Here is a 26,059-nt window from a genome sequence, read left to right as displayed (position 1 = left end):
AAAAGTTCCTTTTTTTTCCAAAATATATCAGTAACTGAACATAAGATAAATATCTCCCTCCACTGTCATTGATCCAACTCCATGGGTTTTACTGGTAAATCAATGTTGTAGAAGATGACAGTGTTTCCACGGTAACTACAGAGCCTCTGAACGTCCAAATGGGTCAAATCTGATGACCATGAAAAGATGATAAACTGCATTTTACACCAATTATTTACATGTATTGATAGGATTAGTGGATCAACAGGTATGAAACAGTTTAGATCAGTAAAGGATTGTAGCTGTTTGGGTCTTTATGGGTTAAATCTATGTCAGTAGGTTAGAAATGACCCAAATCCAAAGCCTGGCTCAGATACACATTTATGAAACCACAGTGGACCAATTATAAAAGACCAGGAAGAGAAGGAAGTGTTGAAGACATGATGAACTTATATTGAAAGTGCATCAATCACATCACTGTCTCTCAGTTTTCAGTGGGATGAGGTGTCGAAATATCACATTAACACAATGAATAAACATTTTTCTAGTCACCAACTCATTTTACAGTACAACTAAAATAGGTTTGAATCAAATATCTCAGGCATTTCCTGTTTATTTTGTGCTCCAGATATGTTTATAGTGGGATGTTTGCCGTATTTACACAAGGAAAGATCTGTTTTTGTGGATTGTTAGTTATAATCATTGTTTTTGTCTGTTGTAACTAACACTGCTCTACAATTTCTTAGAAAATATCTGCTTCAGACATTAACTCATAAAGATCCAAACATCTGTCATTAAACAAAACCATCTACTGATCTAAATTGTTCAATACCACTAATCCTATCAATCCATGTAAATAATTGGTGTAAAACACAGTTTATCATCTTTTCATGGTCATCAGATATGACCCAGTTGGATGTTCAGAGGCTCTGTAGTTACCGTGGAAACACGTCATCTTCTACAACACTGATTCACCAATAAAACCCATGGAGTTGGATCAATGACAGTGGATGAACACACTTGTTTTATGACCTGTTATTGATATCTTTGAACCAAAAAAAAATAAATAAATTTTTAAATCGCTTTTTCTTCAGTTTTTTCTGTTTCTGATGTAATAACCCTCAACTTTAATTTGAGCTTTAAAGAACATCTACATGATCAGTAAATTAAACATAGGAAAATTCCTGATTTTCACTGGAAAAAAAGCAAAATACAGTCAATAATATTACAATAAATGGTGATAAATTGCTTAAAGAAAGGTTAAATAGAGGGAAAAATGCATTTGTGAACTGCCATAAAAGTAGCACTGGCTCATTATGGGTTAAATATGCTAAATCTTCCATACTATAATAAGATGAATCAGAAAACAAATGACAAAAGTGCTTGTCAGCGCATGTTTTCAGTACATATGATGGTGTGCTATTACACATATATGTTGGTTTTTGTACATTTATACAATGGATTTGTAAATGTTCCACCAGAAAGAACCTGTAAAGTGTATGTATTGTCATGTGCAGACACTGTTTTGAGGTAGATCTGGTTGTTCTGAGACAAACATTCCCTTTGAATAAAACCCATTCTCTCATTAATTCTCAGAATTTCACATTTTGGCCCAAGACTGCATCTGAGAAACTACAACCAACTAACACTTTTAACTTAAATTTGCTCAAGTTTAACTACTTTTATTCTGGAAGCATTTTACTTGTAGACCAGTGGACTTGTAATACAAAAATATTCCATTCTTAACCTCATTACTAGTGATTTTTTAATATACAAAAGCGAGTCTGTTCCTGCACAGTTTGGAAGTTGAAAGGTTCTCACACTTTCACACTTCCCTGCAAAATAATAATAAAAAAAAAAACACACAGTGAATGCTTGCACAAGAGGAGAACAATCAACAGGGACTCCATAAAAGGAAAAGTGCTGTATTTTGGATTCCTATCTGGGAGAAAAATGTGAGAATATGAGATACACAGTATATCCAGATGAATATATAAATGTCAACATCCTGCTTGCATACTTCTGGTGTTTCTGAGACCCACAGCTAGAGTCTAAATGGTCTGTTCACCACAGTTTGTGCACAGTAATAAAGTAAAAAAAAAGTCATGTTGTGTAAGGACTCTTACAATGCTAAGGGAGGAAAAATGGACATTTCATCCAAACGACTGTGACACAGGGTACATTTTCTTCTTTTTCAGTGAATATGTGGCCTATAGAATTGAGAGCTGACCATGTGAGTCACCGCCCTGTGAGACCGAACTGCTCCTCTAATACATTTGCTTGAAATGCAAAGTATCTCCTTGATGTTGAGTTGGTTTTCATTTCTGAATTATTCATTCCCCATAAGTGGGTTATCATTCATTTAAGAATCCCTCCTGTGAATGAGTTGTGTATGTTAGCGTGAGGGAGACCCATAAGGAATACAGAGAAAAATGTGTGTTCAAAACCACCAAGCCCATACGTCCTCTAGTCAGCCTTTACATTTAATCACTCCTGCATTTGAAAGCATATGGTAAAAGAAATCATCTTATTGCAGTTTTACTTTAGACATCTCATCTTCCTCAGAGTAAAGAATGAGCAAGTGACTGGATTTTTCTTTTTCAAGCTTAAATTTAAAAAAATCTCAGTGAAATCCATACAAATTAGAAAGGTCTGCAAATTTAACCAGCATTAAAAAAATCTGTTCCCTCATTATTATCAGTAAAAGTCAGTTAAGTGTAAGATAATTCACTGAAGTGATGCTTCATTAAAAGCCAGTATGATGGTCTGGTAAAGGTGTGAAATAAATGTGTTTTTTTACTGGTGATAACAGAGTGTCCACAAGATGTGGATCAAAACATGCACATTATTTCTTTTAATCTACCAACATGCTGTGATATATTCTCCAGGTTGTTGACAACTGCCGCCACTGGAACTTTTTGCATTTTTTCGTTTAGTATCTCTAAACCAATTTTATGTAGTTTTTATTGTTCTTTTGTTGAACGTCTTTTAACCTGTTCTTTTCTTTGCTTTTATAATGGGCTGTCTGTGAAAGACCATGACAGTCTCAGCAGCATTAGTGTCTGGTCCAAAATGACAGGAATCCAACTAAATTCTTTGTGGAAAAAAAAAGGCGGTGCAGAGCCAGAAGTATATTAATCCAACCAGAGCACGTCCTTTAAATTAATGCTGTCAGGGTGACAGATGGTTGATGTGTTGGGTTTATATTGTGTGTTGTATTTATGGTTCACTCTTCTGAACCAAATTAGAGACTGCTAAACCAGGGCTCCTACAGGTTTCTACAAGTTAAATATAAGACTTTTTAAGACTACTTAGAATGGAATTTAATGCCCATTTCACAGCCATTCTGCCAAAAATTTGTGATACCTAGAATTTAGGAAAATCTATTCATTAACACCAACGCCTCGATTCCCACCGTTCCAAGTCATTCCTCACTGTGGGCCGCAAAGTTTGCAATAACCGGCTCTCCATTTCAGTATAAATTGTTGGGTCATAACAAGTGGAACTGAGAAGAAAAACGTTGCAGCTTTAACACATTTAACAGACACATTTAAATGTAGAGGAAAAATGATTTTTGGCTGATTCATTCTGTCTAAGCAGTTTGTCTAAACTTTGTACTTGTCATTCTGATGATTTTAGACTTTGTACTTGCTATACTGAGCAAATCAATAGTCTAATCAAAACCAGATACTGTAGGGACATGTGATGGAACTTAGGTAAACATGTTTACGTGACCTGCACAGTATAAAGGCTCTTTGACTTCTGTGCGTCTTTGTCCAGTCTTAGCAGACTGCACCCTGTTTGGCCAAACAGCGAGACTTTATCTCTGAATCTGTGTTGATCATTGCTGCTTATTGTTGGTTGTTCACTTCAATTTGAAACATCATTTTGTGATAAAGTTTAAAACTCTACAAGCTCATTGTGCTTCTCTCTCACCGTGAGGTTTAGGCCCCGACATTAAACACATTTGTAGCAACATAAGTTAAAACTGTGTTTTTCAACCTTGGGGTCGGGACCCTATGAGGGGTTGCCTGAAATTTGTAGTAATAATTGATAAAGAAAAAAAAAAAAAAAAACCTTAGTAATAAAAAATATATGGTGAGTTGAGAGAGACAATCCCAATGTATAAAAGACATGACAAACTCAAGCTGAAACTGAAGCACTGTGGTACTGTTTATCTGTCAAATGTTCATTGTGGTCGGTTTCAGATGCTGCAGCTCTTTCATAATTCATAGTTTGAGTTCTTGTTTGTTCAGTATTAATTGTCAGCCTTGTAAATACAAGCTGGACTGACTGTACATATCCCGACCAAGGAAAATAAAATTAAAAAGCCTAAATGTCATCTAATGTTAATGTTTATTTGTAACATAGTATAGCAAACTATTACATGATCAAAAACAAATTCATTTTAGCAAAAAAAAAAAAAAAAGTCTCCTATTTGAATGTCTGGGATCACCAGAAATTTGTGAAGTTAAAATTGGGTCACAAGCCAAAAAAGGTTGGGAACCACTGAGTTAAGACCTACCGTATCAAATTTAATACCTTTACGACTTTAAGGTATTAAATGCAGATTTGTAAATTCAAGACTTTTAAGACTTTTTGAGACCCCGTGGGAAAGCCTGTAAACTGAAATCTATCCATCTATCTTTTTCTTGCCATGTGAAAAACAAATGAAAGTACTTTTCCATAAGAGCGTATGACCTGCTATTCCAAATGTACCCTTGAACATGACAAGACAATCCACCTTCAAAGACAACTTTAATGTTCAAACCTTTGCATGAGAGGACATAAAAAACAGATGACACATCCGAGCATACAAAGTGAGCCATCTCTAAAATAAAGACCGGAAAAGTCATGGTCACAAACTATAGGCGATGACCTTTAGAGACGTGTGTGTGTCTAAAGACATACAATATGCATCCTGACATCAACTAAAACTTGGTTTTCAAAATTAGAACAATGCTGTTGTGCAAACTGTGTTGTGTCTTCTTCAAAGGCCTCGAAACTTAAATGAATCTCAGGAGGATAGAATAAACAATACATATAAAGATAAAGCAGAGCCGCTGTTTTTACATTGGAAATTAATTTGCTGCTGCGATGAGCTCAGTCCTGAAGAAAAGCAGGTAAAGAGGAGAAGACATTACAAAAATGTGCACCTCCGACAGTTCACTCGCTTCCAGTCTTTGTGGCTGCAGAAGCCGAATAAAAGGGGTCGACTGTAGTCCTACGTAGAGGAAAAGTAGGGGTTTCTTTTTATGGTGCAGGTGGAAAATTTGTGGGACAATATCAGCTCATGACAGATTTTGCAAAGGAGAAAAAAAATTATTGATGTCCTTTCCTACTGGCTCCAATTTAGGTAGGTTTGTCACAACAGATTAACGGGTCCGTTGAGAATGAGAACCTTTTCCTGTCGGTGCTTTACTTCAGTCGCCTCCTCTTCCTTCGACTGTATCAACTACTTGTTCTTCATGTCCTCCTAGAACTGTAGGAGGTTGTTTACAGCTCAACGTGGTCCACAATACGCTTTTTTTTTTAAGCAGGTTATTAGACAATCCCCTCCTTTTAGATGAACAAAAGTAGAGAGGAGATGCGAATGTGACGATACACTCCAGCCTGAAGTTGGAATGCGATGAGAAGTGGAGGCTTAAAAAAAGAAAAAAAAAAAAAAAAAACTAACCTTGGTGCCATTTTAGACAAGCTCCTATTTTTCCTGTAATAACAGTGTAATTAGAAAATAACTACAATAATTACACTGATGCCAATTAGACTGTAATTACAGAAATGATGGAGCAGTAATTTCAAACCATTATTTGTTTCCTAAATTCCTTTAAAAGACAGAAATGAGTGCAAAGACCCCATATAAGAGAGCGCAGGGGTAGGCAACCAATAACTGCTGCCCATCCATGGCCAACGCTGAGATGAAGATCTTTGAAGCTGAGAAACTGCACCAGCCGATAATTGCCGCTGTTAGTATAATTCCCATCATGCCCCTGAAAAGGAGAGAGAGGATGTAGGAAGTTAAGACTGATTATTATTATTAAGAAAAACTAACCATGTTTACAGCTGTCTGAAGATCTTCACCCCAAGAGCAGAAAAAAAACATAATTTGATGTTGTCTCACTTCTGTTTCCACACAATAACCTACATCAACAAACCAACGGCGTGCATCTTAATATACCGTTGTCCTGATTGGACATTCGACTTAATGTGTCTTTCTTCCCTAAAGTGACATACATCTAAATAATGTAATAGCAGAATAGTGGGATGGCTGATAGCTGTTGGGTGGATCCTGGTCTACTTATAAAACCAGAGGGGTTGCCACTGAGTGATGTTGTACTATGAAAATGAAGCAAATGCAGGAAAAAGGTGATAGGACTGATGATACTTCAGCCATAGATGTGGTTTGTCTAAAGTGGTAGTATGTAGGTTATTAAATCATATGGGCTGATTCATAATATAACATGTGAAGTCTCTGAAATGAAATGGAATCTTCCAATGCCCTTTTACTTACCCCGCCCCCTGAAAGGGAGGCAAGGGGTATTGTTTTTGGTTCGGTTTGTTTGTTTGTTAACACTCTAGCAGCAAAACTACAGGTTGAATTCATACCAACTTGGATTTATAGACTGCCAGTGATCGAGAATAGATGTCATTACATTTTGGGAAACGCAGGTGTAAAGGGTTAGTGATTTTGATTCTGTAATGAGCTGTGCCAATTGTGATTCGGTTGTATTTTTTGTAGTTTTTCTGTTCTCTTCTGTGTATGGGTGTGTGTTCTTTGTCTTTCTCTTCCTAACAGATAGTGGTTAATGGAGGATGAGCTGCAGGTGTGCTGGTCTGCTGGCTGCTGCTGATTGGTTCCTTGGTGATGAGCCGGGAAATTTAAAGCAGGATCACCCTACGTCCCGAGAGACTCTTGTCCCATCCCCCTCATTTGTGACCAGCCTTCTGTAGTTTTTGTTGGAGAGCTTTGTAAAGTCAGATGCCAAAAGGAGGGAATCTTTTTCTTTAAGTTTTCTCCTGTTTTTCTGTTAGGAGTATAGGTAAGATTGATGTATTTTGGTTTCCTTGGTTTGTGTTTGTAGGTCAGCATAGTGCACTTGGAGTATGATTCTGTTTGTTACCTTGATTCCCTACCTGATTTAATTTTCTTTTTTTTTGTAAATAAATATCTCAAATTGCAGTTGCATGATTGCTGGTCATTTGTTTTTTTAGCTTGCTCCTGTTTGTTCAGAGACATGGAGGGAGGGGAGTCTCACATCATATTGCGTCTCGGCAACCCCTAGACTGAGCGTAACCGCAGGTCAAAGTTAAAATTTTTTATGATTTTTTTTTTTTTTTTTCCCCTATTTACTTATAATGGGTGAAATTTCACATGTCTGTAGCAGCAAAACTATTGGTTGAACTTGAATTCATACAAATTTGGTTTATAGATTGCCAGTGACCCAAAATAGATGGGGTTATATTCTGGTAAAAGTAGGCCAAAGTAAAACATTTTCTGAATTTTTAAAATATTTTTTAAAATCTTTTTTCTTCTCCCATTTACTTATAATTGGCGAAATTTCAAATATCTATAAAAACACCAATTTCGTTACAATTTACTTCAAACTTGGCACATATCTACAGGCAATTTATATACTGACATCAGCACATGCATAGACATTGTGACATCAGCTGGATCCGTGCCAAAATAAGCTAAAATATGTGCAAGGGGTGGGGTTTATTGTGCCTGGCCCCACTTGCTTTACTTTTAGTTTATAATTAAGTGACTGTTCACCTCCAGTTAAAACTCTTTATTTTAACCATCGGAACCCACAGAACGAACCATTATTTTGTACCAAAATAGAGGTTAGTTGTAAAAATCAGAGAACTTTTGATTAAATATTGTTTCATTTATGCAAACAGAGGTATCTAATATTTAAGTGTACAGGTGGAAGCTGACAATAAAGATTGCAAAAAAAACAATGTGATAATCTTTGTCCATATTGCCCATCCTTACACTACATTACAATCTAACGAGTTCACACAATGTTGAATACATAGACAGAGATATAGAGAGATAATTGTATTTTATTTATCCCAAACTGGGAAATGACAGTGCAGCAGCAGCAGCAGCATGACACACAATAAAAAAAGAATCGAGAGCAAACCCTACAGATAATAAATTAGAAGTCTAAAAAAAGATCTGGATAATTAACTGTAATGTGCCAAAATAAAACTGTAAGGTGCAAAGTAAACTGTAATGTTCAGTATGATGAAGGTGCAAAATGACATTTAAGTGCAAACAGGTTTAGAAACATGCTCTATAGTGGCAAATTAAAGGTTGTGTACTCCACTGCCTCATAGTTATAGCTGATTCTGTACGTGTGCAAACTCACTGTAAAGAAAAGAGGACACCAAAGCTGGAGAGGAGGATCATGGGTAGGAGGCAGTATCCCAACACGCTGGCCACGCAGCCGAAGGAGACCCCTGTCATACTCATGAGGTTGAGCAGACAGTACATGCCGAGGCAGCCAATTGCACTGATACCGTACACGTATCCGAACTGGATCTTACCCGACTGTGGTGAAAAGAACGCGTTTAGATTAAATCTGACATCTGTGACACCCTTTTAATGTGCTGATTAATCTAAATGAATGATTTACCAGGAGGAGTGTTGCTCCAAAGGCCAAGCAGAAGACCATGGGACCAGCCAGGTCTGTCTCGTTCATGATGCTGCCATCGGCGACCTTCAATGGATGGAGCACCGTCAGAGTTTTCTGCCAGATGTGATCGAAGTTGATCCCTAACTCTAAAAAGTACATGGACATAACATATGCTGATTAAGTTTTATCTGGTACGATGAGTAGGAAAACAGAAACATATGTCAGATCAACTTTAACGGATAACAAGAATGAAATATCACAATATAAATACAAGGACACGCTGGTCTGTTGTACAAATACTGTTCTGTTTAAAGTTACAAAAGTACATATTGAAGTAGTTTTCCATCCGCTTCATTTTTAATGTTTTGGGAATACTGCAAAACCACTACTGTGACCAATGGTCGGTTTTCAAATGGCTGATTCTCATACAGAGCAGGATGTAGAGGTACGGTGAGGAATCAGTGTCCTGAATATCCAAAAGTTGATTTTTAAAGGCTGATATAAGGACAGTTTGAAGCAGGGGAAAGACGAGAGTATGAGTTAATATCAACCCTTTCCTTCCCAAAAACACACAAAATGCATGACTGAAATTTACTCTTCCACTTTTTAGAAACAAGTCAGTTTTATTCATAGCATGTTATCTGAAATCCCAAATTTCACTAGACTTTACCTTTGATACACTCTACAACATCTGGTGTCCTTCTTAAATTGATGCATAACTAGATAAATGAGCATCTAAGTCAAAGTAATACGTACCTAAATGTATAAAGTTGAATTGCTGAGCATCACATGTTTAGTAACTAGTCAGTATATGTGGAAAACTGAACATCAACCTGACCATAAAGAAAAGTAGGAACACTTTTCTTATGTTTTGTGTTACTGTTTACCCTCAATAAGTCTGTTTTCTGAGTTTAGAGGCCTCGTATTAGCCATTGGCCTGATCCTGATGGTTTGTAAAATGTCCTATCGACGGCAATTGGTCAAACTGATTTTTTTACAGTAGCAATAGACAAGTTAATCAAACAACCTAACAAAAAAAAAGCATAACTGGAGAAATATTAAAATGTAGAAAATGTAAGAAATCTCAATAATGTGCATTTAGACCTCTAACTTTTTAAACTGACATATGTCTGCATATCACTTCCCAACATAATACATACAACTTTTTTTCTTTTTTAATCTTAGAGCTTCATTTATATAAAAAGACAAAATGCAATTACTATCAGCCCTTCTAGGCATTTCTTTTCTACTGCCAAAGTATAGTGCACAGACACAGACAGAAGTAATAGGGCAGATAAAGTTAGGTCTGACAGTTTTGCTCACTGAACAAGTCTTTGAACCACCAGTTCTCTATATTTTGTAAAAAAAAAATGTTTGCAGTTATGTGCTCTTCTGAATCTGCTAGTACTTTCAACAGGTGAATAAAAGTTTGATTTCACACCCTAGAAACAGAGTTTTACCAGCACCCCAAGAAAAAAAAATGCTGCAGTCCAACATCATGTCATACATTTGTGTTTACGTACCTTCTAGCAGCGGAGGTTCATCATCAAAGCTACTATTATACATGGACTGTGATGCAGATGGGGTGTAGGTCTGTGTGGGTTGAAAGATTTGTCCTGTGTATGGTTGCTGGGGTTGCATCATCCCTGGGGAAGAGTAGGCCATGGGCTGAGAGTAGTCATACTGACTGTATTGCCTGGAAATACACACATTTGTTTACCATGAGAGGATGACTAACTTTATATTAATTCAAATTACAGAATATCAACTAAAACTAATCATCTATAGAGCAAAGCTTGGTTATGTAAATTTGCATGGTTATTATATAAACACACCACAAAACACTGCAAGCATTTAAAAAAAAAAAAAAAAGATAACATAACTGTGCCTTCAGGTAACATAATATTAGAAAAGTTTTTCCTGGTTGCCCACAAAGCTCTGAAAATGCATAAATAATTGCATTGACTTACTTATTGTAGGGGTTTTCAGCGTTCCCATAGCCATAGCCTCCCTGGCTTTGGTCATCCACACTGTAGCTGGACTGGTAAAAGTCTGTGTTGAAGTTGTCAAACCCCGACATCTCTCACTCTGGCAAAAACCTGAGAAAAGAACAATAAACTAACTCACTCTTCCACTTACCTGACAATATAACTGTTAACCTAAATACAGTTAATTACTGTATTGAACATTTCCCAGATTCTCTTGGCTAAATCAAAGATATTTAATATTATATTTAGAACAAAAAGATACGTACTAAGAAATGCACAAAAATCATATAAAGCACCTGAAATAGTATGCATAGTATTCTACTTCCAACAAAACATTACAATGACAGAAAACATCCCATTATGATTCAAGCTGAAGATGATAAACCTCTAATTGCAACTATCATTTTTCAGGTCAAGTACTGTGCAAATTTTTAGGTTTTCTTTAACTTGTGTATTAATTTCTGTTTCTTTATAAAGATACAACAGGAAGATAGAGCAAGTATGTGGACAGGTTTACTGTTCTTTAACTATATGGCTACTGAAGCAAAAGTCAGCATCTGTGTAGCGTGAACTCCACATACTCTTAGTGCATCTTTAAACATTTTGAGGGAATGGCCTTTAAGTTTTCATGTCATCTTGTAGTATATTATAACATGCTTCTACTAGAGCGTCCTTCTTTAGACTTAGGCCACTTTATTTTTTCCTCTGCTCAGATGACCATCAGCAACATTTTTCCTATAATTTTTTGCTGTTTACATATTTTCATACAGACAGTGAGAAATTCAAATGTTGGGTCATTAAATACTTGATGAGATAACCAAACTACTGATGTCCTAAACCCTTGGCATGATACTGTGAAGCTGTGACTCAGTTGGTAAAGCGGGTCGTCCAATGACCAAAGGGTCGGAGGTTAGAATCCTGGCTCTGACTGTCCACATGTCGAAGTGTCCTCGGGCAAGACACTGAACCCTAAATTGCTCCCAGTAGGGCCTTGCATGGCAGCAGCCGCCTGCTGGTGTATGAGTGTGTGTGTGAATGGGTGAATGACAGGAACAATAAAGTGCTTTGGGCACCATGAAGGTGTAGAAAATGTACTATATAAATTCAGTCCATTACCATTTACTGTATGCATAAAAGAATACACACACAATATCAGAATTAAAGGGCTTCAACAGTCAGCATATATACAATCATGGAAAAAATTATTAGACCGTCAAAAGTCATCAAAAACAATGGTTATGCAATCAACTACTAACTCCTGAGTGTATCATGTGACTAAAACAGACAGAAAAGAAAACATGGATTCCTTAAATGCACTGTTTTTGTCAGTACAATGCCACAGCTATTGATGTAAAAACTTGAGTGATTTTGGTTATTATCAAGAAAACAAGGAAAATGGCTAAATATCAGCTCTTAGATTAAACTCTTATGAGCTATTTTTGTTGTTATCATTATCCATCCATCCGTTATCTTCCGGGGCCGGGTCGCGGGGGTAACAGTCTAAGCAGGGACGCCCAGACTTCCCTCTCCCCAGACACCTCCTCCAGCTATTATATTATATGTTATATTATATATTATATGTTATCATTATATTTGTCCAAACAAATGTACCTTTAGTTGTACCAGGCATTAAAATGAACAAGAAATGCAAGAAAACAAGGGGTGGTCTAATAAATTTTTCCACGGCTGTAGATATCATGACAAAAAAACATCCCAAACATTACAGAACAATAGTCATGTATTGACTAAAACATGGTGTAACTTACAAAAAGACTGATGCAGCAAGTCTCAAAAGTTTGAGATAACTAAAGTGCAAAGGAGTGGGTATCACACTAATGATACAAATGTGGTCTGTAGAAACTGTTCTTGACTTAAATATTATAAGAAAAACTTGGCATTAATAATGTCTTCTGTATTTTGCAGTTGTGGCTTAATACAGAGACTGTCACAACAAGAAAATGCATGAATACAAAGGGCTGGACAGTACATTGTAATCTTTATGGACGTTGGATAAACATAGGGATGTTGTCTCAGTCTTGGCTTTTGTAAGACGTATATAAACACTGTTGACTGTACAAGAATTGGGGCCAGTTTGAAGCTGATGACAAAGTAGCCTGAAGCCACAACTAGGCCTTTAATCACATCTGTTACCGTTACATGCTAACTTTAACAATAATGATTAACTACATTATCAACGCTCGTTAACTAACCACTGGTGTCTTAGTATAGGACCTGGTCATGACAGTTATTTAAATATTTCATACTTGCCTTTCTAAGTAAACGTTAAAAGTGTAATGCTATTTACATTACAAAATAATACTAACATCAACAAGCGAAAACGTACCAGTTCCTCTTGATGACAATGATCTTAGTTAGCTTAATGGTTTAGTAACATTACCGCTAGCTAACGTAGTTTAGTTTACTTTTATTCCAGACACAAACATAATACAAAAACATAGGGGGAAATATAATAAAACAAAGCAAAAAAAAAAAAAAAAAAAAAAAATAGAATAATAGAAACTATGAGCTTAGTTAGCTTAATAGTTTAGTAACATTACCGCTAGCTAACGTAGACTAATCTACACACACAACGAAGACACAGTTAACGCGATATGTTGCAATTCAAGTGTTAGCTTAAGGGTATCGACAATTAAAACACAATCACAACCAAGACCTAAAAATAATCTTGTCATATCGCTGCTTTAGCTGAGTGGACGATTCACGTTACCGTTAAAGTGAAAGGCGGCTACTTAAGCTAATGCTACTACAGTTTAGCTCCCTACGGCTGCTGACGCGTCATCTTCTGCAGGCTGTCAGAGAACAGATTTGACCTAATTTCTATCATTCTTTATATAAGAAACGCTGTGAACATATAAAAGCGTCCAGCTGCATATGCATACCTGTGATGTTTGACAAATCCACCCAGATCCCTGCCAAGTTGGTTGCTACGTGTCAAGAGAAACTGTAAATGTTCCGGGTTGATATGCGGCCGACGGGAAGTCGTAAGGGACACTTGTAAATGGTGTTACCAGATAATACAGCGCCCTCTGTAGGTAAAGAGAGGTATTGCTGAATCGTCATGGAATGCATTATACAGTGTACAATGTGTGCTACTGCAGTCCAAAGCGTTTGGTTTGATATTTGTCATTTTGTTGCTAGAAACATTGAAAATGATTTCAAATTGTTTTGGAGAGATGTGCTTTTTGGCTTCTTTGATATTAATAGAAATAAGACCAATTCTAATGAAACATTCATTATTAACCTTATCATTCTTTTGGCAAAATTCCACATTTACTAATGCAAGTTATTTCTTCAAAAAACTTCTTTTATTGCTTTTCACAGTGAGGTCAAACAGTACATCAACTCAATTAAGTTTTCTCTTAATCAAAAGGCCACAAGAACTGTGAACATCTGTATATATTTTGGAATTTTTTTGTAAACCACTACACCCCCTGGCAAGTTGTGTGATATGTTTCTTCAGGAGTCTGGGTCTGCTCGAGGTTTCTGCCTGTTAAAGGGAAGTTTTTCCTCGCCACTGTCACCAATCACAAGTGTTCGCTCCTGAAGGATTCTGTTGGGTCTCTGTAAACTTGTTTTGATTCTGATTTGAATTGGTAAAGCACTTTGTGACTCTGTCTGTGAAAAGTGCTCTATAAATAAAATTTACTTACTTACTTTCTCATGTTTTATGTTAAATACTTGTAATTTTACATACCTCGCACAGTTTGTTATTTGTTGAAGATCTTCATCTTTGTAAAACTGGCAAATAATAAATAAACTATATACAAAAAAAAGTGTGCTACTGCATCCTGTTCTGCTGTAGTGAACACTGATTTACCCCAAAGGTGTAAAGTGAATTATATACTCTACTTTTGCTTTTGTCCAGGCTATAAGAGCCTTAAATTCATTGAAGCGTATTTGGGTTTTTGACAAAAATAGAATAGAATAGAATAGAATAGAATAGAATAGATATTGTTACTGTTACAGGAATAATAAAAAATAAGTTTAGCAGTTCTATTTCTGTTTATCTTTGGAGCAAACACTTGAAGTGCAAAAAGACTACATAAAAACATCATGCAAACTATTGACAATATTCAAAAAACTACAAACAGATACAAAAATATACAAAAAGCTAACTGTATACAACAGATAAAAGAAATACATACATTATTTAAAGATTATATAAAGGTAGTACAGTATATGTACAAGGCAAAATAAAAAAAAGGTGCATGTTATTAGTTATTTTTTTGTAAATAGCCTAATTTATATATATTTTTTAACATCGACAAAATACAATCTATCATTGCCTGTATGTAAAACAAATAAAATAGACTGTCAAAGACTAAAGAGTAGTGGTAATTGTATGTCAATATTTTATTCGACCGTAGGTTTTAAATATTAAATGAGATCATATACGAAATATCAATGCTGCAAAATGCTAAAATGTCATTTACAATCATTTTCTATACAGGTATGTTCACTCTACAAAGAGACATGGTTAGATCAGTGAGTACCATTGTCTGTTTTCACCACTAATAGGTGTGAAAGCCTACCAGGCTCTGTCCTGTGTAGGTTGGTGTCTACTAAACAAATAGAGACAGAGCAGAGAAAATGATTTAACAGGAAAAGCAGTAGGCCTCTGGGAAGAACAAAGGTAGTGTCTTTCATGAAGAAGCAGAAGAGCTGATCAATCACTGTTCCTACGCAGGACAACTGCATTGCACCGAATACTGCAGGTGGACCAATCCTCTTTGATGATGACAGATAATGTAAAATAATAGCCTGATGACCTCTGCTGAGAGCATAAAGGGGTTGTAAAGAATGAGTGGCAGAGAGACATGGCAGATGAGGCTTTGACCTGTAATTAAAGTAAAGACAAAGATCTTGTAATTTCCATGACCTTTCATATTTTGTCATTTTAACCCTTTGTCGGGCAAGTGACTATTTTTGGTAATTTCCACATACATTACAAGACAGTGAGAGCAACAGTGAGTTGACAGTCTCAGGTCCAATGTGGTCTACAGGGTCTGTAAGGTCCACCTCTGCATGAACAGTGAGTGGACCTGCTTTGTTAGGTACCATGAAGTAATGGTACTAATGTAAAGAATGATGTTCAAAGGGAGAATGTGGATGTGGACACGTGTCTGGATCAACACTAATGTTGGTCTAATGTTCTAAAAGTGATGTTCTAATGTTAAAAAAGACATGTTCCTTTCACCTTACATGTGTTTTTCTTGTATTTTTAATAAAGGCATTTTACTTTTACACAAATCCCACTGTGTACCCGTGTGCCTTGGAATATTTTTTGAAATCTTGCAAATTGATGCAGATTTTTTTGAATCCAAATGTTTAAAAAATGCATGTTCCTTTCATCTTACATGTGTTTTTGTTTTTTTTTTTCTTTTTTAAAAATATATAGTTCTTGTAATATTATTTTTTTCTTGCCACTTATGGATAAGGAATCAAATATGGTAATTTCATTAACCTTGATTTTCTACATAACAATAAAAGATTTACAAAATTTTCACAAAAGTAATAAAGTTTTATATCCTCCAATAACACAGTAAAGTTGAAATTTTGAATTTCATAGTATTTCTTTGAGTGCCCTATAAAGGGTTAATGTATTTTTGAAATTGTCGAATTTTTGTCAAATTTGATTGAGCAGAAATAGCTGAAATAAGATAATAATGAACATGAATTCAGATGTTAATGAATAATTATACAAATAAAATCATTAAAATTAATTTTGATGCTTTAGAAGAAACAGATTTTAACCATGACCTATTGAATCATCTTCCCAAATGTTACGCAGGTTTGTATTTATTCATAAACTACCTGCAGCAACTCACAAATCTGTCAGTTTTTTGACACTGTTGTTGCTTACGCACACAGTGTCAAACAGTTTGTCAAATATTTTGACAACTTATGGCCTGTTAAAATGAAGTATATGTTGAAAATAAACAAACAAAAACCTTAAAAATAGTCAAAAAATAGAATGCTTGACTGTTATGTTCAGATTAACTGCTGGAAAATATGACCAAAAAAAGAACATTCTCAGGTTGGTTCTGCTTTGTGCCAACAGACCTTTACATAATGAGAAATGTAAAAAAAATAATACAGTGGAAAGTCTCTCATTATTCAGAGACATGTTGTGCTTCTTCAGTATTTGACAGAAAAACTGATTGAGTTTTAGTTCTCAAGGCAAGGACACACACACACACACACACACCACACACACACACACACACACACACACACACACACACACACACACACACGCACACGCACACACACACCAGCTTTTTGGCCAATTGGACACCACAAAACAGTTGCATCAGTGTGAGCAAAGACGAAGACATTACAACAGCGTGTCACATTCTGTTTCCTAGTGGGATCACTTTCTCTATACAGGTGTCATCTTATTAAAAACAGGAAATTATAACTCAATCAAACATAAAAATTAATAGAGGTGAGAAAAGTAAAATATTTCGTGGCTGTGGTCCGGCTCCAGGAAGAACATGATCCATATGATGCACAAAACAAGAATTTCTTCAGCAAACAGCCATGACTAATCAGAAGTGGAAGTGGGTGCCTCCCCTCGGTTTGCCTCTCATTTTTCTTTGGACTTTTAATCATTTCTAAACTTGAAGAACATGCCTTTCTTCTTAATCTACTTAATTAAAGAAAAGTGAAAAGTGCCAAAGAGGGTAATTGAATTTAGGGCAGTGTATTGCCACATGCTGTCATAATTGCCTTCTTTTATAAAGTCTCTGTTGTAATCCTGCTGTCACTGCCTGGGTGGATGAGTGGATTAAAATGAGAGGATTTCCTCCACTGCAGCATCCCCTTGTCTCCTACCTCCTAATGCACCCTCAATTAAGATTGATCTCCCCACCTCTTTAGAATCAAAGAAAGAAGTAAAGTCATAATTATTTGAATTAGTGAATATCATTAAAAAAATTATGCAAACTGATGATCAGTGTGCTCCTCTGCTGGCGTAACCATTCAACACACATCAGACACTCAGTTGCAGCTCTATTTTTAGCAGCAAAGATGGCCATACCGTGCACATTTCTGTAAAACATGCACAAAATGAAATGGACTTAATCTCAGTAATTTAACACGACATACCAGCTGCATGGAGCATAAATCTGTAGGCATCTGGTGCTTCTGCTTTTTTTTTTTTTATTTTGAGAGAGAATAATTTTTTCAGTCTCTGAGTGAGCATTAACCCTTTAACCTCTGACGTGTCTGTGGTGAGCATTCTGAATGTACAATTTATTTTTAAGCAATGGCCTCTGCTACAGTACTGTGGCACAAAATATCAGTTTGTCTATTACCACAGACCAATCAAATGTTAGCATTTGTACTAGAGCCAATCATGGACACTGTTCCATGAGCTCATTAACCTCTTGTTGCCACAGTACTGTGGTGATATGTGGAGTATACATCAGTACATTCTTTTGTGCATTTTGCTACCACAGTACTGTGGCAATTGTTGGAGGAAAAGACAAATTAGTGATAGTAAAGTATAAAATAGGAATTATTGTTCTAAATACTCTATATGTTGTTTCATGGTGTTCTTGGCTCTGGAGACTGGAGAAGGTGGGCAGAGCTGCAGTTAGATAGATGTGGTAGTGTGCTGTGTGACTTCAGTTCTGTGTCAGTTGAGTGCTGTGGTCCTGTGGAATTCTGTACTCTGAATGTTGTCCCAGTAGCTGATTTACATCAATGTCGGATTTAACCACTGGCACCATGCCCCCCCCCCCCCCCGATACAAGAGAAACACATGGAGCATATATTTTAGAACATTAGACCAACATAAAAGCAAAATGCCTTTATTAAAAATACAAGAAAAACACACATAAGGTGAAAGAAATGTGTATTTTAGAACATTAGAACATCACTTGTAGAACATTAGACCAACATTAGTGCTGATCCAGACCCCTGTCCACATCCACATTCTCCCTTTGAACATCATTCTTTACATTAGTACCATTACTTCATGGTACCTAACAAAGCAGGTCCACTCACTGTTCATGCAGAGGTGGACCTTACAGACCCTGTAGACCACATTGGACCTGAGATTAGTGACTCACTGTAACTGTTGCTTTCACTGTCTTATAATGTGTGTGGAAATTTCCACAAATAGTCATTTGCCCATTCTTAAGGGATTTATCATCATTTATCATAATAATGTCATTTTGCAGGTTTTTTTTTCCAGTGAGAATCAGTTATTTTCCTGTATTGAATTTTATGATCATGTACTTCAATCATTGTGCTGAAATTACATTTGATTGTTATTATTTCAAAAACAGAGAAAACTTAAGAAAAAGTGACTTTTTCCAGTTAAATATATCATGAACTGAATGTAAAAACAAGTGTGTCCATCTACTGTTATTTGGCAAACTCTATGGGTTTTACTGGCGAATCAATATTGTAGAAGATGATGGTGTTTCCACGTTCATTACGGAGCCTCTGAACGTCCAAATGGGTCATATCTGATGACCATGAAAAGATGACAAACTGTATTTTACACCAATTATTTACATGTATTGATAGGATTAGTGGTTTTAAAGTTATTAAACATTTTAGATCAGTAGATGCTTTTAGTCACTGGTGGACATTTGGGTCTCTCTGGGTTGATGCAAATTCCTTACACCTGCTCTCAAGTTGTATCTCACCTCTGATCCTCTACAGTGGAAACATGGTGCAGCACAGGCAAAGATAGTTAGAACAAGACATTTAACCAAGAGTGATTTCCCTTTTCAATGTCACATGGGTTTTCCATTGTCCCTTCCATTTAGGAGAGTAGTGGAAGATTCTGTCATATTCATTCAAGGGGGAAGTGAACGTTATTTACATATTCTGACTGATTCTATTGTCCCAAAGTCAACTAAGTAAAATAGTGGACCATTTTATATTTCTCAGACTCACAGATCAGGAAGTTTGTTTGAAACTTGACAAATTCTCTTGACATCTGGCAACACAAATGTCCTCTAAATAAGGTAAAAATGAAATGCATTTAAATACAGTCAAATAAAATAAATGAAAATAAAGTAAATTATAAAAAAAATAATGCCAGTTACCAGTAAAAACCATGATTTTACTGTGCTCTTATTTTATCAGAACCTTTTAATCATCCATTCATACAACGTTCTCAAGCCTTTTGATTATGTCCTCTTAGTACACAGGACCATTTCATATCATTGTTAAAGCATCATCTTTGTATAGAAGATCTTTGACAGTAACAAATGGCCTCCAGCATAAGTCGGACTCCAATAGAAGACTTCCATATTGAACCTTTAATGGTTTAGTGGATAATCGTCAGTGGTATCTCGCAGTGAACTGACTGAATATCCATAATGATGGTGCGTCTAAAAACATGAAGACTCTCATTATGACCAGTACTGTGTGAAGTTTTTAGTCACTGTATGTTAATTATAACACTGATCCACACAGGGTGTCCATAAAGTCTCTTTACAATTTAACAAATTTATTACAAAAGCAAATTAATAAATAAATCTGTGGAAATGATTATAAAATGAAAAGTAGATACTGAAGTTTTTTTTTGTTGCCTCATTTAATCTTTTCATGCATAGTGGTCACTACAGTGAAAAGCTACTCACAGCTGTTCTCTTGAATATTCATGGATTTTGTTGTTTTAGTTGCATATCCGCCAACACAGTGGACACTTATGCATCATCTCATACAGTGCAATTCATACCATTAAATCTATTCTTTTTAATTGCAAATCAAGTCTTTTTGATTGATGAATAAAGAAACAAATTTCTCTCCATAACTTTGCTGTTCTGGATAAACACAGTCTGCAGTGACATGTTTTGGTGTAAATCAATTGCTAATTGTTATTAGATTGTATTTGACAGTTTTTTGTTTTTTTTTTAAACAAATTTTTTTTTTTTTTTTTCATATTATCTCCCTGAAGTGAACAATAACTAGTATCAGAGTATGTTAAAATGTGAGAAAACATCTGATTAGCAGAATTAAAAATGTTTTTATTGCATAGATTTCCATATAACTTTATGATATTTGGATTTAAATACATGCTTCTTTGCTTCAAAATTAAACGCATGGTGTCTGGCTGAGTGGACATTTTTGTAACTCCTTTAAAAAAAACCAAAACTCAATCACATTGTTTTTTTCACGCCTCAAGAGGAATAAAAACACTCAGGAAAAATATCTTGACCAAGGTTCTCATAATTCATGCATGAAAGGGTTACTCCACCTCTACATGGACACCATTAGTTGTACAAAGCACATCCAGACGGTACTGGATTTGTTTCCATGTTGGCTGGAGCATAGACTCATCAATGGTAGAAAAGGCATCAGTTATCTTTTACTTCAGGTTGTCGATGTCCTGTCTCTTTGTTTGATACATGATATCTTTAACATAACCCCATAGAAATAAATCCAGGGGACTGATATCTAGTGAACGAGGCGTCCAGGGGATTGGACCATTCCTTCTAATCCACTGGTCTGGAAATGTTTGATTTAGGAACCCACCAACATGCAGTCCCCAATGTGGTGGTGCACCATGTACCTGGAAAATGATGGTTGGTTGAAGGTCATGCAGCTGTGGTGACACATATTCAGCCAAAAAGTCAAGGTCAACAAACATTTTAGCAGAATCAGTTCAATTATCATATTAAAGATGTTTTTGTTTTTTTTAAAGTCAAGGTAAATATTTGCCGTAAATTGAGAAACATGGACCAATGCAATGTGATTAAAAACTTTGATAACAACTGAGTACATAGAACAAATTTGATTAACATGTCTTGTCAGTTGCCTTTGTAATAATTTTTTAAAAAATTGTTAAGAGACTTTGTGGACACCCTGTACAGTTGTGCTCATAAGTTTACATACCCTGACAGAATGTGCATGGGATGGTCTTGGATGTTCCAACCAAGGTTTTGGATTTTTCATTATAGTTTAGTTTTAACTTTTTTTCCCCTCTAATTCTGTTAGTTTTAATTAGTTTTTAGAGCAGGTTTGCTAGTTTTTATTAGTTTTTGTTATTTTCTAAATGCTTAGTTTTAGTTTAGTTTTATTTTTTTAATATCTGTTATCTTCTTCGCCGTCAAATTCAAATAAATCCCAGACAGGACTCTGCTGCTTTCTCCCAACTTTAGTCTCCATGTTTCCAGGTAGACTGGGGACGAAAAGATGACTCTAAATGACAAGTGACGAGAAGTGACGGACCATTAAATATCATATGGTGCCGCCAGCTAAAATTGTTTGAGGGAAATAAATCGATTTCATATCAATCCGATGTTGACAAAGACGAAAACTAAGGGAATTTGATCCATAATTTTTATAAGTTTTAGTTAGTTTTGTAAGCACAAAATACAGTTTCAGTTATTTATCGTTTTTTTTTCTTTTAATTATAGTTTTTATTTATTTCAGTTAACGAAAATGTTTTTACCATTCTAGTTTTCATCATTTCATTAGTTTTCGTTAACGATAATAACCTTGGTTCCAACGTGACAATGACCCAAAACACAAGGCCAAGTCGACCTGTCATTGGCTACAGCAGAAAAAAGTGAAGGTGAAGGAGTGACCATCTCAGTCTCCTGACCTCAATATTGAGCCACTTTAAGAAGGTCTCAAACATGCAGCCAATGCAAGAAAACCCCAAATCTTAAAGGAACTGAAAGTGTTTTGCCAAAAAGAATGGGCAGCTTTACCATCTGAGAAAATAAAATGCCTCATCCACAACTACCACAAAAGACTTCAGGCTGTCATTGATGTTAAACAGGCCAATACAGAGGATTAGGAACTAGGGTACGTCAACTTTAGATCAGGGTCATTTGGATAGTTTCTGTTGTCAGAATGATTTAAAAAGAGTAAACATATATGTTTGTTAATAAATGTCTTCACCCAACCATTAGCCACAAGTGAAAGAAAAGTTGTTTTTGTATTATCATTCATATTCTGAGAAAAATGGCCAAAGAATCACAAATTCTGCTAGGGTATGTAAACTTATGAGCACAACTGTATGTAGATGACATATTGTACCTTAACACTGGATGTCACTGACAAAAAGACGAAAAAAGTGAAAGAAAAATGTGGAGCTAATGTCAGTATCAGGTAGACTTGTTTCACCTCTTTGACTAGACTTGGTTTTGGAACTATCACGCTGCATTTCCACTACAGGTATAGTCAGTCCTCTGTCAGTGTAACTGGTTGTCAGGCACTGTTACATACATGGAAATCTGAGCTGATGTTTTTGAGATTTCCCACTAATATGGATTGGGATTCCACAATGTGACACGATGATCCTTGATTGATCACTCTATGATCTTCATGATTTTATGTTTAGCTTTTAGTTTAATAATAATAATAATAATAATAATCTTTATTTATATAGCACTTTTCATACATTAAAAACTGTAGCACAAAGTGCTTTACATATCAGTTTAAAAATCAGTACCGCCCCCCACCCACACCCCCCCACTCACCCGCACACACACATACACAGACACACACACATATATATGCAAACCCACAAGCTCACACATACTTAAGAAGACTGGCTGAGCACGGGTAGACCAGAACAAAGATGTAAAAGTAAAAGAGGAGGCGCTGTCTCAGGGAGCCGTCCGCACCAGGAGGCCTTGGATAGTTTAGTTTAGTTTAGCTTTGCCTTGCATGGAACCACAGCAAAGGTGATAAATGAACTAATACTTAGTAGAACCTGGTGGTGTCTGCTTCCACACAGTGGAAATGTCAAAGTTGAAGTGAACTGAGCTTTTAGTGGAAATAGCAGTGACCTAAGAATGGAACACAATGATCTCCATGGAGACCTGTTCCCTCTATAGCAATAAAACACTCATTCAGAGTTAATGAGAACACAAGAGGACTTATTTTCAGTCGATTATGCACTAATGGAAACATAATTATGACTGTTACTGCTCCACTCACTCAAGAATACTTCATCATAACTAATAATAATCTGTCAGAAAGCTGTACATTTAGAATAAAATCTTTATTAATATTAAGTTAAAAGAGTAAGTGGCATTAATAAAAATGAAATTAATAATGAACTGAATTTAACATAAAATACTATAAATACACTAATAAAATAATAAATGAAGCATTGAATCACTGGCTAAAAGAACACACATAAAAAAAATAAATACAACTAAAATGCTAAAACTATGTTAACCCTGGTTATATATAAAAAGAAGAACTGTCTAAAATCCTACTTAACCTACTTAAAACCAAACTGTACATATTTGTGAACCCAAATGTGGAAAGGAAAGTAATAAACAAAATACCAAAAACCAGGGTGCCAGCTGCCCAGTCTGAAAAGCCTAAACTAAAAGACCGGTAGGTGCATCATAAAAACACAAAATTACAAGAATAAATGCATTACAGTAGGCCTCTAAAACACAGCAAAGCAAAATCTAAAAAGAGCAGCACGAAGTCCCTAAAACCATGTAAAACAACATAAAACAACATGTAAGAACCACAGAAGAACCATATAAAAACAGTATCAGGATGAAGTCTCCAGTGTCGCATCCACTGGGGAAAATGACTCAGACCCGTGGACATCCGGTCTCATCCAGGAAAACTTAAAGTCTTGACGTCACACATACTCGGTCAGTGGAAAGGTGGATATGAGGGGCAGAGAGGAGGATTTTAATGTAGTAATAAGGGGTGTTATTCAAAGGAGTGATATTTTGCTTTTTTAAATGGTATTATGCATTTTAAAACATTTCCCTGTGGTCTACATAAAGTGTAAATGCTATGCTTGGATCTGAATTTTTTATTAATTCAACTCTACAGGTCCATCTTCAACCCTATTTTTGAGAAATGACACAAAATATGTCATTTTGAGTGCTGGCCCTTTAAATGCACATGACCCCACCCCCTCCAGGTTGGACAGAATATCACAGAATATGCCAACACAGAAGACAGGTTTAATGGTAAACCAAAATGACCAGCAGGTGGTGATGCTGAATATGGAATTATTCCCGTTAACACTAAATTAGGTCCATTTTGACCAAAACTAGGAAGTGTTGCATTTAAAAATTAAAAGTGCATTCAGTCACTTATTTAAGAATCAAACACACTTAGGTTTTTGTCCTCAATGTAGGTAAAACCATGTCTGATGTAGTTGTCATACCTGAGTGTCGCCATGATTTGAATAAAAACTTTTCGTTAGCATTATAGTGCATTACTGCCACCTATTGTTGGGGAGCCACCCTGTGGGACTATTTGGTATTGCAGTAACACATTAACCAGACTTTGACTATTATTCAGTGATAACAAATACAGCAGGTTGCTTAGTGTTATCAAAAGGTGGCGCTTTAAGGAACATTACACATCCTACTATATAATGCACGTTTTGGCCCCGCCCCGTGTCCCATTGATGTGTGATCGATGTTTGTTGCAGCACGGGAGGGCGCTATCGTACAAGGCACCATGGGTACAATGCTGCTATAGTTGTAATACATAAAAGGTCAACTCCCTTTATTACCCCATATGGAAATTCAGCATCTGCATTTTACCCAACCTACCACACACAGTACCTACCATTAGCATTAGCATTAGCATTATATTTAGCATGCATTAGGAACAGTTGCAGTTAAGAACAGCTGCTATTGGAGGTATTTGACCTCTTCACCACTTGCGCAAATAGATGGCACTCAGATCCATAAAAAAAATAAAGTACAGGATTGATTTATTTAACATTATTTTTTGCCCAAAGACCCACGACCCACTGAAAACAGGTTTGCGACCCACTTTTGGGGTGCGATCCACCAGTTGAAAATCACTGGTTTAATACACTGACATTTCTGGCTTCAAAGCTCTTTATTCTGAAAACTTTTATGATATTTTTAGGTCATATTAGAATATTTTAACATAGAAAACAACATATAACTCCTTTAAACAAATCTAATAGGTGCCACCTGTTTCCCTGATGCAGCAGCGATACCGGTTTATCTTCTGTTTTGTTGGCATCAGCAACCTTAATGGTCGACCTGCGAGTAATCTACCTGTCACAACAGATTTAAAGCATCCGAAATAACTCTTATAAACCCTCATATTGCCCTGTCTCCCCTTCAGTTTCTATCATATACCCTCACCCTCTCTGTGCCTTGGATTCATTAAGCGTTCCCATCATGCTGGTTCTATCAGCGTGGTATGTAATACTGGGCATAAATAGGTTTCACCCCAGTTGTTCAACGCAGCAGGGTTTGTTATTGCAGATCAAATGAAGGAAAGTCAATACTTCTTTCGACATGCTAGCATCTTGGGGGATATTGTTTATATTTTGTTTATTGCGGGGTCGTCTTCAAATTAAAGTCTTATATCACTCCAGTTCTTAAGTTGCTGATGCAAAGATTAATTGAGATTGATCTTGGCATTTACCTCGATGCCAAGATCAATCTCAATTAATCAATGTGTTTGCGTGGAAAACTG

At 36.0% G+C, this 26,059-nt stretch overlaps 1 protein-coding gene and 1 long non-coding RNA gene across 2 annotated transcripts; both read right to left on the bottom strand.

Annotated features, from left to right (window-relative positions):
* Positions 1-4,718: 4,718 nt before the first annotated feature.
* Positions 4,719-25,527, bottom strand: LOC115433311 (uncharacterized). The gene is made up of 3 exons (XR_003937339.1): positions 25,518-25,527; positions 22,360-22,365; positions 4,719-5,455 (listed from the first exon to the last, which is right to left on the bottom strand). It is a non-coding gene; the product is annotated as an uncharacterized LOC115433311 (long non-coding RNA).
* Positions 5,504-13,603, bottom strand: yipf5 (Yip1 domain family, member 5). Its single transcript, XM_030154642.1, has 6 exons — positions 13,510-13,603; positions 10,592-10,720; positions 10,145-10,317; positions 8,622-8,767; positions 8,355-8,536; positions 5,504-5,969 (listed from the first exon to the last, which is right to left on the bottom strand). Exons 2-6 carry the CDS (start codon positions 10,699-10,701, stop codon positions 5,807-5,809), a joined length of 774 nt encoding a protein of 257 aa, XP_030010502.1. The 5' UTR covers positions 10,702-10,720; positions 13,510-13,603; the 3' UTR covers positions 5,504-5,806.
* Positions 25,528-26,059: the final 532 nt, after the last annotated feature.

Source organism: Sphaeramia orbicularis, chromosome 14 (assembly GCF_902148855.1).
Source record: "Sphaeramia orbicularis chromosome 14, fSphaOr1.1, whole genome shotgun sequence".
Lineage (NCBI taxonomy): Eukaryota > Metazoa > Chordata > Actinopteri > Kurtiformes > Apogonidae > Sphaeramia > Sphaeramia orbicularis.
This window is presented reverse-complemented; position numbering and strand designations above follow the sequence as displayed.

Bases quoted from the DNA above. Each gene is read 5' to 3' on its own strand.
- yipf5 (XM_030154642.1), bottom strand. From the start codon at position 10,701: ATGTCGGGGTTTGACAACTTCAACACAGACTTTTACCAGTCCAGCTAC. The intron at 8,537-8,621 runs GTAAATCATTCA...TTTTCACCACAG, and splicing joins TTGGAGCAACACTCCTCCTG to TCGGGTAAGATCCAGTTCGG. The intron at 5,970-8,354 runs GTGAGTTTGCAC...TCTCCTTTTCAG, and splicing joins GGTGTCCTCTTTTCTTTACA to GGGCATGATGGGAATTATAC.